Source organism: Danio rerio, chromosome 13 (assembly GCF_049306965.1).
Source record: "Danio rerio strain Tuebingen ecotype United States chromosome 13, GRCz12tu, whole genome shotgun sequence".
NCBI classification, from domain to species: domain Eukaryota; kingdom Metazoa; phylum Chordata; class Actinopteri; order Cypriniformes; family Danionidae; genus Danio; species Danio rerio.
In genome coordinates this window covers 5887501-5911387 of record NC_133188.1, presented here as the reverse complement: position 1 = coordinate 5911387, position 23887 = coordinate 5887501, and the positions used below count along the sequence as shown (strand labels likewise).

Sequence of the window (23887 nt, the reverse complement as noted above, 5' to 3'; positions counted from 1 at the left end):
CGATAAGAAGGCTGATTTTGTGGAGGGGTTAGCATTTTACTGTGCCATGTTGTGTTCTTCATCATAGCCGTATACTGTTTGATAACGGTTTGTGAAGTTGTTTTATGTTGCCTGTTGAAATGCCTCATTCAGGCAAAATGTCAAGACAGCATTCCAAGTGCAATCCCATAATATGACAAGAAAACAACACAGGCACAGACGGCTTGTGTCTAATAGCGAAATGCTGCCGAACATAAAAATAATCCAACATACTCTGAACATACTCAGAAAACTGCAGTCTATGTAAGCAGCAAGTGAGCTCGCAATCTTTTATATCTATGTTGGCTTCACACTGCTTGAGTACTTTGGCTGAGTTTTTTAGACCTGCAGTGTAAACATCTGAAAGGGTCTGTGTTTTTAATTATCTCCAGCAGTCCGGCCCCAGCTATCCTCCTAAACGTATTTTTAAATCACGTCGGCTCAGGCTCTTTTGGCAGTGATTTGAGGGACGCCTGTATTATTTTTGGCCTGCAGTTCTGAGGTCTTCATATGAACACGAAGGGGAAACCAAGGCCGGGCTAGGCTGGACTGGGACAGAGAGAGATCGGGTCAGGGGTGCGAGGGCATGGTCAGCCACCGGACACTCCTGTTGCTCTCACACAGCTGGAGTTTAGCCTCAAACATGGAAAAACTCAGTTTGAGTGGCACAATGTTATCCAGGGTTCTTATGGTGGGCGGAACCTACGGACCCTGTAAACGGCACAGTTTTCTTTCCAGTGTTGACATATTTGTTTAAGAGAGAACTTAGGCTAGATACACCATGTCAACTGGAGAGCAAATGATCACAGAATGTTCCTTTTTGGGGGAACTATGCCTTTAAGAAATACTTTGAAACACATTCTAACCACATGTCTTTTTAAAGCTCAAAGTGTGTGTGCGTGTACACTCCACCTGGCAGGTGGTTGTTGAAGGCATCCTGTTCAGCCAAAGGAAGGATCACGTCCAGACTCTCAGCCACTAATCACTTCCCATCCATCCACCCAGCCGCCGTGTCTGTCTGCCTTTCTGCTTTTCTGTCTGTCTTTCTGCCTGCCTGTCTTTCTGTCTGCTTTTCTTTCTGTGTCTCATTCTTTGCCTCTCTGTCTCCCTTTTTTGACTCTCTGTCTGTCTTATCTATCTGTTTGTCTGTCCGTCTGTCTGCCTGTCTGTCTGCCTTTCCTTCTGTTTGTCTTTCTGTCTGCTTTTCTGCCTGATGCCTTCCTTGTTGCCTGTCTGCTTTTCTGTCTGTGTGTCTGTTTATCTGTCTGCCTGTCTTTCTGTCTGTCTTCTCTTTTTTCTTTCTGTCTCTCTTTCTTGTTTGTGTTTTCATATGTTTTTCTATCTGTTTGTCTGTCTGTCTTCCTTTCTGCCTGTCTCTCTGCCTTTTTGTCTTTCAGTCTTTGTTTTTGTCTTTATGTCTGCCCATCTTTGTTTCTGTCTGTCTGTCTGTTGTTTTGCCTCTCTTTCTGTGTGCCTGTCTGTTTTTCCATCTGTTTTTCTATCTGTCTGTCTCTCTGTCCGTCTTTCAGTCTGTCTTTGTCTGTTTGCCTATTTTTTCTGTCTGTCAGTTTGCCTTTCCGTCTGTCTTTCCTTCTGTTTGTCTGTCTTTCTGTCAGCGTTTCAATCTATTTTCCTTTTTGCCAGTCTATTCGCTTTTCTGTCTGTCTATCTTTTTCATCTGTGTTTCTGTCTGTCTGTCTGTCTGTCTTTTTGCCTCTCTTTCTGTGTGCCTCTCTGTTTTTCCATCCGTTTTTTATCTGTCTGTCTCTCTGTCTGTCTTTCAGTCTACCTTAGTCTGTTTACCCATTTTTCTGTCTGTCAGTTTGCCTTTCTGACTGTCTTACCTTCTGTCTGTCTGCCTCTCTCTCTCTCTGCCTGTGTCTGTCTCTCTGTCTATCTTTCAATTTGCCTTTGTCTGTCTGCCCATCTTTCTGTATCTGCCTGTCTGTCTGTCTGTCTTTCCTTCAGTTTGTCTGCTTTTCAATCTATTCTCCTTTTTGCCTGTCTGTCTACTTTTCTGCCTGTGTGTCTATCTTTCCATCTGTCTGTCTGTCTGTCTGTTTGTCTGTCTTTCTGCCTGCCTGTCTGCGTGTATGCATGTCTGTCTGTCTGTCTGTATGTATGTCTGTCTGTCTGTCTGTATGTCTGTCTGTCTGTCTGTCTGTCTGCCTGTCTTTCTGAATGCCTTTATGCCTCTCCTTTCTGTCTGCCTTTCAGTCTGCATTTCTGTCTGTCTGTCTGTCTGTCTGTCTGTCTGTCTGTCTATCTGTCTGTCTTTTCTGTCCACCTCCACATGCAGCTGTCTGCACCATTCTTATGTTTTGTGTTTAATGACTAGCATGGAAAATTGTGCTGGAGTTGGTCCAGGCAGAAAGATCAAATCCTACATTTCTGTTCATGTGTTTGAAGTAGACATGTGGCCGTTTCCATTGACCTCTGTTTTAGATTCTCTCAGTTTCACTCCTACCTGGCAACAATAAAGCAAACCTACACTCCTTTTCCTTCTTCTCCAACACTCTCCACTCATTTTACTTAGCTAGATGTTCATAGCTACCTTTGTGTTTGATTAAACATTGTAATATGTTACATTTAAAATAGATGGTATAGTTGATGTAAACAGTTTTTTTCACACAGTGTTCCCGTCCACATGCTTCTATGCATATTTTGGGGAAATACAGAATAGCACCAATGAATGAAAATTCCAAAATGTGCATAAAATCGGAAAATGTCCTAAATGTAGATACAGTGGCCCCTCGCTGCAACGCAGTTCACCTTTTGCAGCCTCACAGATTTTTTTAGTGCAGTTTGACAACACATTGTGTTCTATGTCCTGATTAGCGCATTGTGCAGTACAGAATGTGTTCAGCTTGCCAAATTTACATACATCTTCGATCGCTAGCAGTGTGACTCTGAAGAGCTGTACTGTATGTTTGCAACTTTTCTCCCGAACAAACCTCACAATGTCGACGAAACGTTCTGCACCCTCAAAGGCACCTGTGGTAGCACCCAAAAGGCAGAGGAAGATGCTAACCATCACACAAAAGTTGAACTTCTGGACATGCTAAAGGAAGGTAGAGGTTACGCGGTTGTAGGGTGCCATCAATAATAAAGTGAACTACTTCGCAGATTTTGCCTAATGCGAGGTAATTTTAGAACCTAACTCTCGCAAATTAATGAGGGACCACTGTACTTTTTTTTTTTTTAAATATTCGATAATAAGACTACATAATAAACTACGATGGTAATTGTATCCAACTTCTCTTAACAGTAATAATAAATAATAATTACTACTACTACTATTAAAACTTGAATAGGCCTTTAATAAACAAATTCTGTTCTAAATGTAAAACTAAACAAATTGCTTAATACTCTTGACACATGAAAGTGTAAAGCAAGTTATTGCGTATCATATTTAACAAACCGTTCACTGCTAATTTGATGTAATATTGCTCACATGGATAATTGAATGTTAATCAGATGATGTCACTACGCAGCAATCGTTACATTGCTGATCATGGTTTCGAAGATCATTAGATTAGTCCTTCACAACACAAGCAGCGATCTCAGATCAGTTCTTGCAGACATTCTAATCTGATTCGCAAACTTGTTTGAAAAACCAAATTAGCCAGAGATCAGTTATCAAGAAGTAAACAGTTTGTTAAATGTGATACGCAATAACTTTACACGTGTGTTGTGAGCGGCAGGCTTTACACTTTCATGCGTTTAGAGTATTTAGCAATTTATTTAGTTTTACATTCTAGATTGGCTTTTTATAGTAGTCTTTGCCTATTTAAGTTTCTTAATCGGCATAAAGAATTTAAATTAATTTTGCATCAAAAAGCATTTGGATATGCGAAGCATCAAATCACCGACATATTAGCTGTCAAAACAAGTGCATGACTGCATAAACTATTTCTTTATAAAAACAAACAAATAAATGAAAAACAGTTGAATGTTGTGCATGTCTATTATCATACAGAAATTGTACTAAAGCTGAATCAGTACCTCAAAATAGTACGCATTTGTGTCTAAAAAGTCTATATTAATAAATGTTCTCTTTCATCCCCTTGGGGAGAACCACCTTGTTTTTGTTTCGGAGATTAGATTGCATAAGTTTTATTTATATATATATATATATATATATATATATATATATATATATATATATATATATATATATATATATATATATATTTAAACTTATATGAATATAAACATAAAAAATAGTTAATTGTTTAATATTAAATATTATTTATTATTATAAATTATTAATGTATTCACAGTATTTTTTATTATTATTTTACTATTTTCCCAATTGTATATAACCTATGGGTTACTACTGTAAGAAAATATCAGCATTTGGTACATACTTTCAGTATTACCTTTGCTTGAAATGACCCGATCCGGTTTATATGAAATGAGCCTGCTCCCGTGCAGATTTGAGCTACCAGAACTGTTGCTATGACAACAACTCTCAGAGGAGTTTTGAAGAACGAAACGATCCTGGATTGTGTCCAATCTTCAATAATCAAATCCAGGTAATTGATTAATCCACGTACGAAGATCGGACCCCTGGAAAGGGGGAGAGAGAGAGAATGCAAGAATGGGAGGAAAAAAAAAAAAACAATTTACATCTGCGGATGTAACGTGTTATTGAGCGTTGTCTACGCTCAAGTTAAATACTAAGTAGATAAATGTTGTAGTCGTTTGTTCACTTGCATTAATTTTCAATCGTTTCCCAAGTGCATATTTTACTCTCTTAAATGTAATTTAAACAGTGTTTTTTTTTTCCTAGCACAAATCCAGAGGGTACAATAGGTGGTACAATTGCTGCCTTTGCAGGGCTGAAAAAGTAAATCTGATCTTTCATTCATTCATTCATTTTCTTGTCGGCCTAGTCCCTTTATTATTCCAGGGTCGCCACAGCGGAATGAACCGCCAACTTATCCAGCAAGTTTTTACACTGCAGTTGCCCTTCCAGCCGCAACCCATCTCTGGGAAACATCATTCACACAAACACTCATACACTACGGACAATTTAGCTTACCCAATTTACCTGTACCACATGTCTTTGGACTGTGGGGGAAACTGGAGCACCCGGAAGGAACCCACGCAAAGTCAGGGAGAACATGCAAACTCCACACAGAAACGCCAACTGAGCAGAGGTTCAAACCAGCGACCTTCTTGCTGTGAGGCGACAGCACTACCTACTGCGCCACTGCCTCACCTTAAATCTGATCTTTGCATTCCTTATTCAGATTTTTAAGTTCATTCATCGTTATTTATTTATGTAGATTGTGTCAAAGCAGCTTAACATAGAAGTTCTAGTAAATTGAAACTGCGTCAGTCCATTTTTTAGAGTTGAAGTTCAGTTTAGTTCAGTTCAGTGTGGTTTATTTTCACTGCTGAAAGTCCAAACACTGAAGAGCAAATCTATCGATGCACAGCCCCACAAGTCCCCAAGCAAGCCAGTGACGACAGTGACGAGGAACAAACTTCACCAATTGACAAAAGTGAAGGAAAAAATCGTTGAGAGAAACCAGGCTCAGTTGGGAATGACTTAAGTTGCATTAGCATTAAAACGTGGCTATACATTGAATTGACATGTTTTTTTTTTTTGTTTTTTTTTTCGAAGTAGGATAGGAATATCTTGATTTCTCAAACACAGAGGTGTTCTGTAGGTCTTTCTGGTGATGTTACAGACCAGAGCTGTTGGTTTTGTGTGTGATGGCCTATATCCCAGCATGCTGGAATCATTTCGAGTTCCTCTAATAACAGGGAGACTTCAGAGGTTTTTACAGATCCTGCGGCCCGAGGCCTGATTTATTTATTTTTTTGTTTAATTGCACACTGAAGTTGAGCCACGTCACGTCGGATTGACTGCACTGACGCGTGTGTGTTCATGTGCAGTATATATGGCTGTGTGTGTGGTGTATTAATGTTTAGCTGGGAATCAATTCCAGTTGCTCATGAGCTCATGGAAAACTGCATTCGTTCGGCAAAACACCTGTCTGTGATTGGGATTGTCATCTTGTCTTGTTTTAAAACTAACCACAGTTTCCTGGACAGTATGGCTTTTTTGTTCAGTTTTCGGAGATGATGGTTTGTCATTTTTCGTTGTTTTGTGTCTGTTTTTTCAGACTGCCACCGACAGCTCCTCAAACTCATCTCAGAAGAAGGATCACAGCACTCAGCTTGTGGCCACCTCCACCTTCTACGAGCCTCATCCGCACCGCTGCATCCTGCAGTACCGGCCGCCTGAACGCTACACTCTGGATCAGGTGCGGAAGCTCCATTATATCCAGATTTTTAGATAATTCAGTGAATATTAAGACAATCTAGATCAGGAAAACAGTCTGAGACCATTTAAAATGAAAGTGCACTACAGTTTTATTCTGTGAGTGTGCTTAAATTAAACAGAAATGGGAGTACATAGAGTTGAAGTCAGAATTATTAGCCCCCTTGTATATTTATGGAAATTTCTAAACACATTTCTAAACATAATAGTTTTAATAACTCATTTCTAAAAACTGATTTCTTTTATCTTTGCCTTGATGAAAGTAAATAATATTTTCTAGATAATTTTCAAGATACTAGTATTCAGCTTGATGTGACATTTAAAGGCTTAACTAGGTTAATTAGGCAAGTTAGGGTAATTAGACAAGCTATTGTATAAAAATGTTTTTTTTTTTGTAAACAATAAAGGAAATAAATATTGCTTAAAGGGGCTAATAATATTGACCTTAATAAAATTAAAAACTGCTTTTATTCTACCCAAAATAAAACAAATAAGACTTTCTCCAGAAGAAAAAATATTATAAAAAATACTGTGAAAAATTCACTGCTCGGTTAAACATCATTTAGGAGATATTTGAAAAATAAAAATAAAAGCTGATCTCAAATTTTGATTCTAAAGAATGCCCCCACCCCCCACCAAAAAAAAAAAAAAAAAAAGATTGGAAAATGTTTTCTCAAAATATTAAGCAACTGTTTTAAGCATTATTATTGTCAATAATAATAATCGGAAAGTAACAAGAAATTTTAAAGACCCAGCTTGACTTGCATATTGTGAATTGATTGAATGGTTGTGGTTTGCTTTTGCCGAATTTTGTGATTGCCAAGTTGTCCCGCCCTCATGGCAGTAACAGAATAAGAAAGAAGATATTTTTGAAGAGGGGTTATTGTTGTTGGAACGTGCATCAAAAACCAACCCAAAATGCTTTACTTTACAGATTAAATTTTTTGCTCTGGGTACATATCTTGCACGTTTCAGATGACAAATTCTCTTGAGAATCAATAGTGTTTTCACAAGCAAACATAATTGAAAAATTAAACACTTATTGTAAACTGAAACTTTTAACGCCGCAGATGCCCTTCCAGCTGCAACCCATCCCTGGGAAACACCCATACACAGAAACACTTACACTTATACCACATGTCTTTGAACTGAGGGGGACACCGGAGCACCCGGAGGAAACCCATGCAAACACGGGGAGAACATGCAAACTCCACACAGAAATGCCAACTGACCCAGCCGAGGCTCGAACCAGCAACCTTCTTGCTGTGAGGCGATCATGCCATCCACTACGCCACCGTGATGCCCTTCATTGTCATGTGTGGAGTTTGCATGTTCTCCCCGTGTTCGTGTGTTTCCTCCAGGCGATCCGGTTTCCCCCAGTGTTCAAAGACATGTGGTTTCCCAGTACTGGGTAACTCACCATAGAGGAAAAAATATTTTCAAACAAAAAAAAAAAGAGTAAGCTGCCTTAAAAATGTGCAAGGTTAAAACAGTATTACAACATCAAAGAACTTGGAACAAATAAACTACACTTTTGAAACAAGTGACACTATTCAATATCACAATATATGATCATAACATGTACTGTATGTTTCCCTCACCTTTTAGAAGTTCTCTAGGAACCTGTTCTCCTTCGAGGACGAGGAGATTGTCCGAATAAACCCCCGCGAGCGCTGGATGATCACAGGCTATGAGGACTACCGATACGCTGCCGTGCCGGACAAGTTCATCCAACCGCAGGACTCAGACTCATATGTTCAAATCAGCAAGAACGATCCTGTAAAGCACGACTACACCTACCCCTATGTGCCCAGCCCCGATTTTACTCAGTGTGACCTGAAGAGGCCCTGCGGTGGTGGGAGCACTGTAGTGTCCACCCAGCCAAGGGCCTTCATCCTTAAAGGCAAGCGGAGGAAAGAGGACGGTGAGCGATCGCGCTGCGTCTACTGCCGGGACATGTTCAATCACGAGGAGAACCAACGCGGGCAGTGCCATGACGCTCCCGATCCCATCCGGACCTGCATCCACCGGGTCAGCTTCATGTGGTGCGCCGACAGCATGCTTTACCACTGCATGTCCGACCCAGAGGGCGACTACTCGGACCCATGCTCCTGCGACACCAGCGAGGAGCGCTTCTGCCTTCGCTGGACGGCTCTGCTGGGTCTGGCCATGCTTGCGCCCTGTCTGTGCTGCTACCCGCCGCTGCACGGGTGCCACCGCTGCGGGGTGGCCTGTGGCTGCTGCGGGGGAAAGCACAAAGCTGTGGGATGAAGCCCAAAATGACTCTAAACATGCCCCGCGTACGCCAGCACTGAGGAGCGCAGGAGTGGACCAAACCCAGAGCGACCACCCCGTTGTTGGAGCTTTCACTAGCTATGTTTCCATCCACTTATTGTTATGCGCATCTTGGATTATCGCATGGATAACGTTTCGAAACGTTTGTAAAAAAACGTACAAACACAAATGAGTAGGATAAACTATGATGGAAACACTTTTACCGAATAAATGGACCCTTTTCATATTCCCGGGTTTCTCAGTAGCGGAAGTTGTCATAGTTTATACTGGTTTATACTTCTGCATTGAGTGATCGGCATGACCCACGGCGCATTCCTTGCGCGATGCCATGCATGTATACTTCTGCGTGCTGCTTGTGTTGCTCTGCAGTAACACTTCTGAAACGCTAGCGCTAGGTTTTTATGTTCCGCTGTGTCGAGTTTCTTCGCTGGTGTTCTGTTTTTTCTGAACGCTACCTTAATGTACAAGCAGCTTAAATTCGCCCATTTTGAGGCAGGAACTGGCGGACGTGCAACAACTTTAATCATAAGGTAAACACAAAACAAAACTTTCCATCAGGAGCTCCTTCACAGGACTCAACACTATTAAACACTCGCTCCAATGGGTTTGCGTGGCTCTCGGCCCCGCCCACACTCGTCAACACTACCACGTACAGCAATCACAGAGCTTGCGCTAATCGTCGTTGTGACGTGTAGTTACACTCTTTTGAGTGGTGTGCGTCGGCGATGGCCACGGCGAGGGCTATGCGAACATGCGATGGCTGCACCGGAGCATACCCGTGTGCTTGATGCAGAAGTATAAATCTGCCTTTAGAATGCAGTGAATGGTAGAGTTCAACAAATATTTTTTTACAATCCTATTTTCTGAAATAATAAAAGAAAAGCTCCACGATGGCGTTATCAAGATGCTGCATTAGAAACACCCCGCGTAAGCGGTAATTCGTTTTTTGTAATTGGACGCAAAGACGATGTAATACATACGTGAACATATATAAATGTTTATATCTTAAAAGTTCTGACCCGTTAAACGCGTCTTGTGAAAAGGATGCCTTTCAGTATTAAAAAAAATTGTGCGCTATGCGTGTAAAAAATGTGTGTGTGACGCAATAATGGACAAACCTGCGACCGAAAACATTGTAAAACATCGGAAATGTTGTTTTGGTCATTCTGAAATGCCCTAAATGCCATTTCAGTATCATCATCATTATTATTTTTGTTATTATTATTATTATTATTATTGTTATTATTATTGTTAAATTATTAATTAACTCCAGAAATGTCTTGAGCATCTGTGTTTCGTGTCTCACGCCTCGAAATGCCACCACATGTCTATTGTGTGTTGACATTGTCTTTTGAGGCACAAGTAATTTATTAAATTAAGTTCATTTAAATTAAATAGACTCACGCAGATTCTCCTACCACAGCAAATTCTGTTTTCCTTTTTCGTATTTGGTGGCAGTTCATCAGGGAGTGACGATTTTGTTCGATTCGTTGGATGGAAACGCTGCTTCATTCGCTAATCTTTTGTGCGATATTCCAGTTTTGCGCATACATTTAATTCACATCTTTAGATGGAAACATAGCTACTGTCTTTTCCTTTTTTACGGTCTCTCCTGGTTCCCGAAAAACAACTGGTGCATTTGACTGACTTGAAGAACGTTCTCTTCTCATTTTTTTTTTATATATATATAAATATGAATATATATATGTGTATGTTCTTTTTTTAAGTTGTTTATTTGTGGTTGTTCTTGTGAAAGAAATGGCTCTTTTCGTCAGGTGGCTCCTGGAGCCTTTACGTCATGCATTACTTATGCAGGTACTTTATATTTTTTACACTGATTTGACTTTTTCCACAACTTGAACGGCTCGTTTTGGTTTCGCGTTCAATTGGCGTGGCCAGGAAAGGGAAGAACTAGCTGTTTATTCTTCCTCGAAACTGGCATTTATATCCCAAGCCCTTTAACCATTCTGAACAATAACAATGAGATTAGATCGAGACACTAAACCTGTAGTTGGAAGCGTGAGTTTGTGGGAGAGCGTGTGTTAATGCGTGCGTGCGTGTTGTAAAGGAATGATTACATTGTATCACAGCATAGTATTGTCGTTCTTATATTTAAGCCAAATTTACATAAGCTGCATCCAGAGTATATGTAAATACTGTATACTCATATGTATATGTTTCAGAATTGAATTATTGTAATCACCTTCAGCAGCCACGGCTGCGCTTCAGATAGCGGACGTTTTTTCCTCAGAGGGATACGAGGGTGGCTTTTGAGTTGATGCATATTTGATATCCAAAGATTATTTTTGTCATATTTATTTTTACGGTCAATTAAATCACCAGCCAAAGGGAGATAAAAATTCAAGAGAAGTCATCAGACTGTTGGCAAAAAAAGCATAGCCATATGGGGAAAGAGGAGTTTCCAAAAGCGGCAAAAATCATTATTTTATCTGTTATTTTTCTCTCAAATATATATATATGTATATATATATATATATATATATATATATATATTAGAAAATCTAAATATCCTCACAGCAAAATACCAGAGAATCAAATTAAGAATATATCAGAATTTGGTTGAATTTTAGATTATATTTATTCATTTAAATATATAGGGCTCTATTTAAAAGATCTAGACACAAAGTCGCAATGCACAAAAGCATTAAGGCCGTGTCCGAATCCTCTTTTGCTATTTTAAGGACGGAAAAATATGGTGTGCGCCCCGGCGCATGGTCTAACAGGGTTGTGCCTATACTCTTATTGAGTTTTGAGTGTGTTTTGAACATATTGTGCATTAAACTAACCAGCGTCTCATCTCCCATTTCCTTTAAGAGTCGGTTGCATCACGCCATGGTGCATTTACTGTTTACATGGCGGACTTTGTAAGAGGAAAAACTGAACTAGTGAGAAAACTGTTAAACAGAGCATCTGCAGCGTGAGGATAAAGAATGAGCCTCCTGTATTCGGCCTCTTTACTTTCTCTTTACTCTTTTACTTTCATGGAGTAAGGAAATAGTGGAAACTCACTCCACTGCAGACATCCATTAGCCTACATATTTAATTTAGTTTGTTAAGCACAAATTTTTTTTCAAAACTATTTCTAAATTGAGTTCTGATTTCAAGCAAACAAATTAATGAACAATAATAAAGAAGTGTGATCAAAAAGCTGAGTTATATTCAAACACCTATTCTTATGGCCAATTTGGTCCAAAGCCGGACAAGTGGACAAATCTAAACTTTTTTTTATTTTTAAACAAATATTAATATGCATATAATAAATAATACTGCTAATAATAATAACATTATACAAATTAAATTTGTCATGAGTAATCTGAAAAAAGCCCCCCGAGATGAAGCATGGAGGTAGTGTTTTTTATATTTATGTTGAAAATAATAATTTTTGTAACATTTCAATCCTTGAGTTGTTTTCATATGTAAAGATATTGGTGTTTTGGTTTACATCCCAAGTGTTAAGTGTAAGCGTTTGGACCTGCATAGGCACACAACTAACTTGCTCTGTGCTGGACTTTAGACCAGTTTTTAGTTGTTCAATGGTCTATTTAAGTTCCTTAAAATAGCAACGCACCAACAGTTCACCTTAACGCAGCTCCTTTTCGGACCAACACACCCATGAGTCCACAAAAACGGCACAAATGGATTCGCTATTTAAACAACGTGGTGCAAAATATGAAAATTACTGTTGGGCTGGTTTAAAAATAGAAACAAATCACACCATACAAGTCTTGCGCCTTATTGCACATAGACTTTTTTTGGTCACACTTTATTTTGATGGTCCGTTTGTTAAATTTAAGTTGCATTGCATCTACATGTCAACTAATTCTCATTATAGATTATAGAGTAGACTATTAGGTTGGGGTTAGTGTAAGTTGACATGTTCTGGCAAAGTTTCTTCTAGTCAGTTAAACGTTTGTTGAAGGAGTATGTCAGCAGATAATACTCAATTCAATTCACCTTTATTTGTATTACAATGTAGATTGTGTCAAAGCATCTTCACATAAAAGATCATAGTAAATTGAAACAGTGTAGTTCAGTTTTCAGAGTTTAAGTTTAGTTTAGCTCAGTTCAGTGTTTTAATAATAATAATTAATAATAATAGAGTCCAAACACTGTAGAGTAATCCATCGATGCACAGCTGCACAGATCCCGAACCATGCAAGCCAGTGGCGAGGAAAAAAACTTCACCCAATGGCGAAAGTGAAGAATTAAAAAACCTCAAGAGAAACCAGGCTCAGTAGGGCACGACCATTTCTCCTCTGGCCAAACGTCTTGTGCTCTCCACTCCTTCATGACCACCACAGCAGCTGCTCAGTATACAGCCAGGTCCAGGATTATAGAAACCTTGGGATCATCTCGTCGCTGGTCTTGGATCGAATTAGTGGGGCTACATAGTCTCTGAGGGCCTCGAGATGAGTATCCCCAGGTGGAAATAGTAGCTTCTGTTCATTTAAACGGGATGCAAAAACCTGCGTGTAGCACATTCATGTATTACATTGCTAAGTGATGCACTGAGTGTATGCTTTACTAAAAAGATAGGTCTTTAATCTAGTTTTGAACTGCGAGAGTGTGTCTGAACCTCTGACATTATCAGGAAGGCTATTCCGGAGTTTAGGAGCCATAAACGAGAAGGTTCGACCTCCTTAACTCGACTTTGCCATTCTAGGTACTATCAGAAGCCCTGAGTTTTGAGATCTTAAATACTCAAATGGACCATCAAAATAAAGTGTTAGCCTTTTTTAGATTTGTGTTGAAAACAAAACAAAAACATTTTGCTAATGAGATTAGAAAAATTATTTCAAAAAACTAATTTGGTTCATATGTTTTAATTTAATTGCTATTTAAATTGAATATAAACTATGAATATAAAATTAATATTTTTACTGAAAACAAGACAGAATATCAAATAATGCTTTTTGCCGTATATATTTAATCTTCATATACTTTCCAGAGGGAAAACACTAAAATGCTATATTTTTTTCCCTTCAAAAAAAAGAAAAGAAAAAAAATAAGAAGTGTTGTCTCAAAGATGTTTCCAACTCAAATCCTTTTCTGTAAGAAAAACGAAAGGAAACAGAAATATAAGCTGGATTTTTTTTGGGTGCTTTATAGTGGGATAGTTGCCAAACCGATCTCCAGTTTCTTCTCGACAATAACTAAACGCCTTAATTTTGTCTCGAGAACGGGAACATTAACATGAATCAATGCAGTTCCTTAAAGAAGAGAACGTATTAAACAGATATTTTTATATTATATATAGATATATATTAAAATAATAATAAGGAATACCCCAATAGAAAGGCCTTTATGTTGAATTGAAAAAAAAAAAAAAAAAGTGCTCCGGTTATTGCGGGAGTCAAATGGCATGGTACAATCTCTGAGGCGACTCGTGTTTGTCGGGTCAGTCTCCATCACCTCAAACAACTACTTTACTAGTCACCTTCCCCTGTTCATGCTTTGTCTGAATAAATCATCCACTGGCAAAGAATGTACAGTATACATGGCTCAGATGCTTCATGTTATATTAATAAGCGTTCAGCCTCAAAAACATGTTCTCAACAATGGTGAGTTACTCTTCAAAATAAAGGTTCCCAGGTGGTTTCTTTGCAACAACAGGAACTACTTTTAAAGTCTTGCTTTTAAAAATCAGACTTGCTTCAGCATGACGGCAGAATTCCAAATGAATATTGAGTAGGGGGCGGGGTTCATGTTTTTGCGCTCCTCCTCTTATGTTTTATTTGCAATTGGAGGGGTGTGGCTAAGCATATTTCATCCAATCCATCAAACTGACCTGATCAGAGAAGGACTGCCGTTCCAGATTAGTTTGAGATGAATTCAAAATTACCAAAACAAACTAAATGTTCACCTTGAAGGGATTGTTCACACAAAAATTTAAATTTTACTCTACTATGGAAGTCAATGGTTACAGGTTGGAATAGTCTTAAAAATGTTCACCAGAAGAAAGAAACTCTTAAAGGATAGCAACCACCTGAGGATGAGTAAATAGCAATTACATTTAAATTTTTGGGTGAACTATCCCTTTAAGACTAACAATATGTGCTATCAGAATAAACATTGCAAGTTTAAATTTCATGCTGACTTGCTTCAGAATGACGGCATAATTCCATCTGAATTTTGAGTAGGGGGCGGGGTTGATGTTTTTGCGCTCCTCCTCTTATGTTTGATTTGCAATTGGAGGGGTGTGGCTAAGCATATTTCATCCAATCCATCAAACTGACATGATCAGAGAAGGACTGTTGTTCCAGATTAGTTCGAGTTGGATTAAAAATGACCAAAACAAACTAAATGTTCACCTTGAAGGGATAGTTCACACAAAAATTTAAATTTTGATCATTTACTCAGGCTATACTTGTTCCAAATATCATGAGATTCCTTGTGTTGAAACATATAACCACTGACTTCCATAGTATTTGTTTTTCCTACTATGGAAGTCATGGTTGCAGGTTTGAATAGGTTTAAAATATTGTGTTTACCAAAAGAAAGAAACTCATAAAGGATAGGAACCACCTGAGGGTGAGTAAGAGAGTACATTTTAATGTTTATGTGAACTATCCCCTTAGACTAACACTATATAATAAGCAAAATAAACATTGCGAGTTTTGATTTCATGCAGACTTTAAAGGTGTTTTAGAAATCAGAAAGCTGATACCACATCAATTTGTGTACGTCATAGAAAGCGTTTCTCAGAATATCATGTCCCACAATGATGACTGATGACCTCCCATCTCCATTCCCAGCAAACAATTTTGTATTTAATAGACATCTAATAGACTTTTAAACGTAGACAGCTTGGCTAAAACAAGGCTAAACTTGGACTGTCAGTAAAAATCTAATAGACATCTAAGAATAGCCCAAAACGAGAGTAGTTGTCAAATAGACAGATTAGGCAGACGTTATATGTGTAGTCATTCATTCCTGTTTATTTGACGACTAGTCTAGTTTTGGCCTATTCTTAGACGTCTATTAGATTTTCACTGACAGCCCAAATTTAGCCTTGTTTTAGCCAAGATGACTATGTTTATGACTATTAGAGTTGCTGAAGTTTGCCCTGCGCACTTGCGTTTTTTTTCAAGCAACTTCTTTGGTGCGTCAATCTAGTCAATGCTATTATTCAAAAAGGTAATGATTTGCACTCAAGTAATTGCTTCGTACTGTTTTTATTTTCTCTTTTTACATTCTTCGGGTGATTTAAAGACACAAACGTTTCGGCACAATGCCTTCCACACTGTTTTATGTTCAATCCACTTCAATTTGTAAGTTAGATTAATTCCTATTACAGTATGTGGAACCCAGCAATTCTTTTACAGTGGATTGTTTCAATTTCCAGGTTCTAAATGCACAACGTTTGATGTGGTGTCAGACTTTTAGATTCTCAGCGACCGTCCAGAAGGGGAGGCCTTTATTTTGAAGAGTGCGTGTTTGAATTTGTGTCCTCAGAGGTGGCAGCTCTCACTGTGTCCTTCATTCACCACGTGACCTTCTGCAATACCGCTTGTCATCCAAGAGCTGCGTTTTATTTTTCTATCTGTGGTAATGGAAAGTTAACCAAAAGCGGTCTGTATGAGCGTCTGTCCTGGTGCGACGTCTTGCTACTTCACACATTTACCTGTTTAAAAAGTGCCTGAAGCATCATGTTAATCTATCTCCTTGTATACTAAATAAGAAAAAAAATGAAATAAATCCTATTGTATTGATCAGTTTGGTTTTTTTACGATCCAAATTTTTACCTCTGTAAAAAGCAAAAAAAAAAAAAACAAACAAAAAAAATCTATATCAAGTGTATGATGTACATTTTTATTTCTATTTTTTTTTAATCGTTTCTAACATGTATGATCAATGTAGCTCCTGCTTTTAGGAAAAGATGGAACAAAAAAAGAAAGTACTTTGTAAATACCAGTTGATCATATCAGGACTATATGGCGGCCTGGCCGGTGTGCAGTTCTACATGTTTGTCATAGGTCCCAATAAAAAGAAAGAAACCTATTACGAGCTTATTTTTGTGCTGTTTGCCAAGGAAATGTTTGGTTAAGGGGACTTGTGATGTTATTTTTGATGCCCTAAACTAAAGCTAAACTAAAAGATAAGCAGAAGACCGGTGCATTTAAAAACTTTAAAAAAATAAAATAAAAAAAGAGCTTAACACTTCAGGACACCGGCACCTCCAGAACCGAGTTTGGACACCCCTTCTTTAGACATTACGCTAGAAAATCATTCAAATACTAGCTCTAAAGTGACGTTGGTGAAATTAGCAACAGTTTTTGCTGTTCTGACCTTCTGATTTTCTTTATAGACACAAGATTATGCCATCGAACTGTTGAATAAACGGATTGTCACACTTGTAGCAGTGTGATGTTGCTGTATATCGCCATTGGTGGGGCACTAAGGCACTGCAGCCTCAAGCAAAACATTAAATATCACCCATTTTAGGCAGTTATTATAACACTGATGCATGTTATTTACTTATTTCTTCATTTGTTTATCTTTATTAAGGTTTTTAGTTACTTGTTTGTTGACAAAGAAGATTGTGTTATGGTTACGGGCAGGACTAAGTCAAAAACAGTGCCATTCTGGCTCCAAATGATGTCACAAGACAAGATGGCTGCCATCATACTTGGGACATTTTTGGCTTCACTTTTCTTCATCGAAAGCAATTAAAGATGTTTTAAACATACATTTTATACAGACATTTGTTTAGGAATATTTAGCTTGAAATCATGTAAGGTCTTGAACATCCACAAACAGATACCCTTGAGGAGAAGCAAAACACTACAAAGCATCAAATGGCATCTTTAAACATTCCGATTTGTGAAGAATTTGGCCCAATTTAGATTTTGACCTCCTGTGTGTCCTGTCGAACTCTACGCATAATGACATTCTGGTGTCCTTTAGCCATCGGTTCACCCATACCAACCGGTCAGTCGCCCTTGCTAAGCCGTAATCAATCAAACGACGCTCCTAATGTGCTTTTATATAGCCGGATGTGACCGCAGTGCTTGCATCTGTGCTCAGACATGTGAAAGCCATACAGGACATTAAGCTGTTTCGCTCAGGATGTTTCTGAAAAAAACATGTGGACGATTATCTGGCAGGAATAACGGGGGGAGAGAAATGTCCCCAAAGGCTTGGCCTGCTATGCTAGCTCGGTGACTGCAAATAGCATCAGCCTCCACATGTGCAAACATTTAAGATGTATTTTCTCATAATGAGCTCACTTTTTTTTTCTTGCTTTAAAAGAAAGGAAGCAATTCCTTACCTCTGCTAAAAGCCGTTTTGCCTGCAGCTCATAGAACTCTGATTAGGAATGAGGCAGACTAAAAGTGCTCGCTTACATGCAACAGACTCAGAACTTTTCTGTTGTTGGGCAAAATCTTCCCTCTGGATTTGATTTCAAGGGATATTTTAACCTCAATAATGGGTTATGATCACCCTAAAGGGATAGTTTACCCAAAACTGAAAATTCTGTCATAATTTTCAAAGCTTTCACTTGTTTATTTCTTCTGTAGAACTCAAAAATATATATTTTAAAGAATGCTAGTAATTGTAACCAGGGATGTATTAGCGAGATCAGGCCAGGAATGGTCAACACAGGGACAAACAGATGTATACAGGCAATCGTAGTCAATAGGCAGGCAGATGGTCAGAGGCAGGCAGCAAACAGGATTAAACAAACAAAACAAAGCAAAGGTTAAAACTACGGAAGGCAAGGCAGGAAAAACACGTTGTAATGTCACTTAACAATAACAAGACTCAGCAACAGTGTTTGTGCTCCTTATGTAGTGCATCATCAGTCCTTGAGCAGCTTCAGCTATGGGAGTGTAATCAGTCATGATCTGGAACCGGTTGTGTGTGTGTGTTGTATGACTGGGTGTTGTAGTCCATAACATGGCGGATTTGTAGTTCATGTGACTGTGAGTGTGTTTACCAGCGATCTCTGGTTGTAGATCGCTGGTGATCGTGACAGTAATCACTGACTTTCATAGTATTTGTTTTTCCTATAGAAGTCAGGTTTTCCAACCCAGGCTCATTATGAAAACGTACCACTATATACATTTCTGAAGAGCACCAAATATGTCCCAGGAGCTAGATTTTTTGCAGTTTTTATTTTCGCGAATCCACCAGAGGCTGCTGTGTATGCTTTTTCAGATCTCAAATTTCTCTCGTGAGTGCCATTCATGCCTGCTGTTCTCATGTAAATCCACAAGAGGCCGCTGTTGACTGACTGCCCCACGCTCCTCCTTCCCTAAAACCAACCAATAGTGTTTTCAAAAGCACCGATTGACCCACCCACTCACCTCCCTAATCCCAACCAACAGTTTTTAAAGGCAATCCTAAAAAAGAAAAGCCTGATTTTTATCACGTTTTAGATTTTACCACATTCTCACTCTGTTATTTTCTTGTTTATTTGTTTTTTTGGCTTTTGTTTTTGTCTTACCTGCTTGCTGGAACTGTTCTTCACCAAACTCGAACCTGTCATCGTGGTCAACTCCTCTCTGCATCTGAAGTCCGCTGACGTACATGGCGAGCTACTGGGAAACTGGTAACAGTGGGAAAGCCGTCCATATGGAGGTATGTGGTCAGCTGGTGAGTGTGAAAAGGAACAGCATCATATTGCCCTACAGCGCTCATTTTAAAGACGAAATTGAGTTTTTTTTAATATTGTTTATAAGTGTTTGTTGTCTCATGAACAACATATAACAACCATAATCTAATTGTCACTGGTGGGATTAGTAAAGTAGGTGATCTGCCAAAATGCTAACCGCTTAGCATATTATCTTTGGACGGTGAGGAGGGACTGTGATTCAAAGCCACACCCCTGAAATCGCAAGCGCACACAGCAACACAACAGCAGACAGACAACCCACTAGTTCATGTCATTCGCCAGTTAGTGTTTAGCCAGCGGTGTGCAGGAATTACATTTATTACTTAGCCACACTTACATGCTATTTCAGAGCCAATATTCAGAGTAGCGGTAAACAGTATAGGAAGGCTGTCATGGTTCAAAAATGACCCAATGTGAATATAAAAGCAACTTCAGCTTAATAAAGCAGGTTAGGCGGAATAGCGCTATTTACTGGTGTTTTGTTGTTAAACTAAATATAAATCTACATTATAGATGCTGTCAAAGGACCTTATGAAACTAAAAGTAATCACATCAATCTTTCACCGGGAGATTTCATTGGCTGAACAACACGTCTGTGCATAGAAGTCATTCATAACAACAAAATCTAACATACGCTTAGCCTGACTAAAATAGTTCTAAAACAGAACATTACCTGTCTAACAGTAATACTTCAGCCATGGTGTCGTTCTTTCTCCAGCGTGCTAAAGTAATTCCAATATTGATTCAGGTTTTTAAAAGTTTCAATTCAGCATTTGATTTCTCCCGATCCGTCTCGTGACCGCGCGGCCGCTTATGCAGACGGGCACGCGGAATGGTGGATCTGCGTGAACAGATGCGCAGAAGTCCGAATCTACATTTGCTGACAGACAGTCTGAGCTGCTTATCAGAATTATGGGAGAAGTCAGTCCGACAATATTTAGTTGGATGAACGTTTTTTAGTTTTATGCTTTACCCAGAATATAAAAATATGTTTAAACACATTTAGATCATTTACTGTAATCATTACTATTGGAATATGAAGAGACTTTCAACCAGCACAACAAAAAATGTTTCTGAAGGCAATCACCTACTGCACCTTTAAGCTTAAACTTAAACCTATGCAGCCATACGTACTTCTGGCTACACAATTTGCGATCTCCAGAAATGTATATAACTCTCTGGTATATTGTGTTTGACAGAAAAAAAAAAACTTTTGAAAGATAAGAAAACAATAGAGGGAGTGTAAACGGTGAGTTATTTTTTATTTTTGGGTGAACTGTGCTCTTTAATGTTGCATTTTACCTCAAATAACAGTTGATCTCGATCAATCAGAATACTACAGGCTGTTGCCAATATGGCAACAAAACAAAAATCTAAAGCTGTAAAATAAACATTAAAGGTGCAATATGTAAGTTTGACACCCAGTGGTTGAACTAGGTATTGCCCCGCTGGTTCAACACATAAGCAAGAGCAGGTTACCGGATTGACACCAACAAAGGCTGATTTAAGTTGTGTTCTAAATAAAATCAAGAGCATGCAATAGAACAAATATTTCCATAATAAAAAGAGTTTTTGTCCTAACCAACACCTGAAATTATTTTAGAAGCGGCTTCTATTTCTTGCAGCTGAACAACAGAAAAGGTACACCTCATGTGCTTTATTCAGTGTAAAATGCTAATAATGTGAGTCGGTTTCTCATTATTATTCATAGCAGAGTTTTCTTATCCTATGAGAAGAGCCTGTTTCTTAATTATTCATGACCGAAGGCAAAGGCAAGACAGACCTGCCAGTGCCAAGCTGTGAGACCCTACATTGATGACTGGGTGAGACCACATCCACAAACCCAAAGTGCACAGTATTTAGCCGTTCATGAAGCGTCGTATGTGTTTGTTTCCATGATCCACGGGGTTTGTTGCATGTTTTCCCCTGCGATCCTGTCAGGGCTGATACAGCAAAGCTGTATTTGTGCAGCTAGCATTTTTGTTTGGAGAGCAGTACGAGAATTGGAGAGTGGCGGACGTTGTCTTTTATCATTTGAGTTCGTTTACATTTAGACGCATCGCCGTGCTGGTGTGTTTGCCTAAATCCTCCAGATTACCAGCAGGGCTAATGGTTGAAATAGGCAAGGCAAGAGACCTGCTGCACTAAGTCTTCATTCAGACCAGGGGATTGAGGGAGTAGTCCTCAATTAGTGTTTATATAAACACGATTATCTTTATAATGATATAAATTGTGGTTGTGTGTATATGAAATTACAAATGTAGCAACCGTTGTTCGCTCCCCTCCTTCTCCCCTGCTCTGCTCGCAGAGCTCCACACCCAATATTAAAAAAATTAATTAATAACATAAAAAAATTCTGAGGTAGACTTGAACCGAAAGTGGGGGGTTTCATTGCCCTCTAAAGAGATTTAAAATGTATTAATTCAATTCTAAACCTTACTATTTTGCTGGAGTGCAGTGAGTGCACTATTCTGTCCTTCTGAATGGCTGTATTTACATTTCTGTCGTGTTTCATCTGGTTTAAACTGCTTATCACTGCAAATTATCACTGTCATGTAGCGTGTTGTTTGGACACGGGGTTACAATGTAACCTGCTCACCTAATGTTTACGTTCGTAATATTTATATTATCTGCTAATTAATAACCTCATGTGGAACCCTGAATCTGCGTCTCATTTCAGAGCCTGTTACTGTCCACCAGTAGTCGCATTTTTGCTCACGGACACATGCTTTGAGAGCCTTCCTGACTGAATGAGTCACCAAGGCAACCTGAGGTGCTGAAATATAATTGGCTAAACTGGCAGTGGGCGGGTTAAAGGGACCAAAACGAAGACAGACATTCCAGCATGTAACGGACATTTTCAAAGCAGAATGTCTGTTTGTATGTTTGTTTGCCGCTGTTTTTTTTTCTATTTGCATGTGTTTTCTTAAGTTGCAGTGTGTTGAGCTCTCTCTTATAGATATCCTTGAAGGGACATACTGATACTAAAATCATCTAAACATCTAAAAAAAACATTATTTCATATCACTGGATCTATAAGTTGCAGCACATCAGGATCTCTCGGAGATGTATAATTAGTGCGTTGTCCTGAGGACGGCAGTAATCCTCTGTGCTGTTTTGGTCTTGATGTTCTCGGTGCTCTGGACGCTGGTTTCCTGTCTGCAGGCGGTGTGCGAGATGCAGCTGCTTCTGCTCTTTCCTGTTTGCTTGTTTGGGCTGGTTTCTCCACCTGTTGTTTGTCTCCGGCTGTAGGTGTTGTTTTTAGAGTCATTCAGGGGCAGATGCAGCCGCTCTTGTCTGGACGCATCAGGCAGGGCTCTAATCATCAGCTTGACTGCATCAATGACTTCCCCACAGGCTGAAAACAGGGCCGCGGCACATTTCAGCCCAAAAGTTCAAGATTAAATTATTTTAATTCGGGTTTATTTATACAGCACTTTTTTTACAATGTAGATTGTGTCAAAGCAGCTGAACATAGTCCTAGTAAAGTTCAGATTTCAGAGTTCAGTTCAGCTCAGTGTGGTTTAAATTTCACTGCTGAAAGTCTAAACACTGAAGAACAAATCCACTAAAGCGCAGCTCAACAAGTCCCGATCAAAGCAAGCCAGTGGCAACAGTGGCGAGCAAACAAAACGTCACCAATTGACGAAGTGAAGGGGAAAAAAAACTCCAGAGAAACCAGGCTCTGTTGGGCCAGACCATTATTCTTCTGGCCAAACTTCCTGTGTGGAGCTGCAGTTTAGGCGCTAGAGAAGCTGGACGTTCATCGTGGAGAAGCTGCAGGTGTGACTAGGACACCGGTGAAGGTCAGTCTGGCCCACAGGATCAATGCGGGGACTAGTTTGTACTGTGGTCTTTCAGCAATCAGTCTCATGCACTCCATTCCTCCATGACCACCAGAGCATCAGCTCAGGATACGGCCTGGTCCAGGATTATGGATATTACGATTATTTATTCACAGGTCCAATGGCCCTTTTTCTTTTTAGAACTGTCAGGGATTAGGAATTATTCACCACGCTTGAGATACATACATTGACATATTTATGAAAACTCTTAATGTTATTACAAAGTGACAACACCTATATATTGTGATTTGTTTTTTTTATACAATACATACAGCGTGGAAAATAAGGATTGAACATGGTACCATTTTTTATCAGAAAACATATTTCTAAAGGTGCTGTTGACTTGAAATTGTGACCAGATGTTGGCAACAACCAAAGAAATCAATATATGCAAAGAAAACAAATCTAATTAGTTTATAAATTAAGTTATAGAATCAAATGATACAAGAAAAAAGTATTGAATACATGAAGAAAGGGAGCTGTAGAAAGGAAGTAAAGGCCCAGACAGCCGCTGAAATCTCTCAGTAGTTCTTTAGCAACCCTCTGACCTCTGTCAGTGTAAATTAATATCAGCTGCATGCACATTATCAGGATGATAAAAATGAAACCAGGGTGGACATTTCAGCAAGACAATGATCCAAAACACAGCCAAGGAAGCTCAAAAGGTTTCAGAGAAAGAAAATCTAGCTGTAGAATGGCACAACCAATCTCCTGACTTGAATTCAATAGGAAATACAAAATAAAGATCAGATTTGATAGATGAGACCCACAAAACCATCAGGATAATAAATA

The 23887-nt window shown here is 39.0% G+C and overlaps 1 protein-coding gene and 1 long non-coding RNA gene across 2 annotated transcripts in view; one reads left to right on the top strand and one right to left on the bottom strand.

The window, feature by feature from the left end:
• spred2b (sprouty related EVH1 domain containing 2b) overlaps positions 1 to 10006 on the top strand; it is a 66561-nt gene extending 56555 nt beyond the window's left edge. The window contains 2 exon segments of the mRNA NM_213234.1: positions 6159 to 6299; positions 7925 to 10006. Of these exon segments, the coding sequence (NP_998399.1) occupies positions 6159 to 6299; positions 7925 to 8587 (804 nt within the window). The 3' untranslated portion in view covers positions 8588 to 10006.
• LOC141377107 (uncharacterized) overlaps positions 1 to 23887 on the bottom strand; it is a 477282-nt gene that overhangs the window by 281376 nt on the left and 172019 nt on the right. The window lies entirely within an intron of this gene.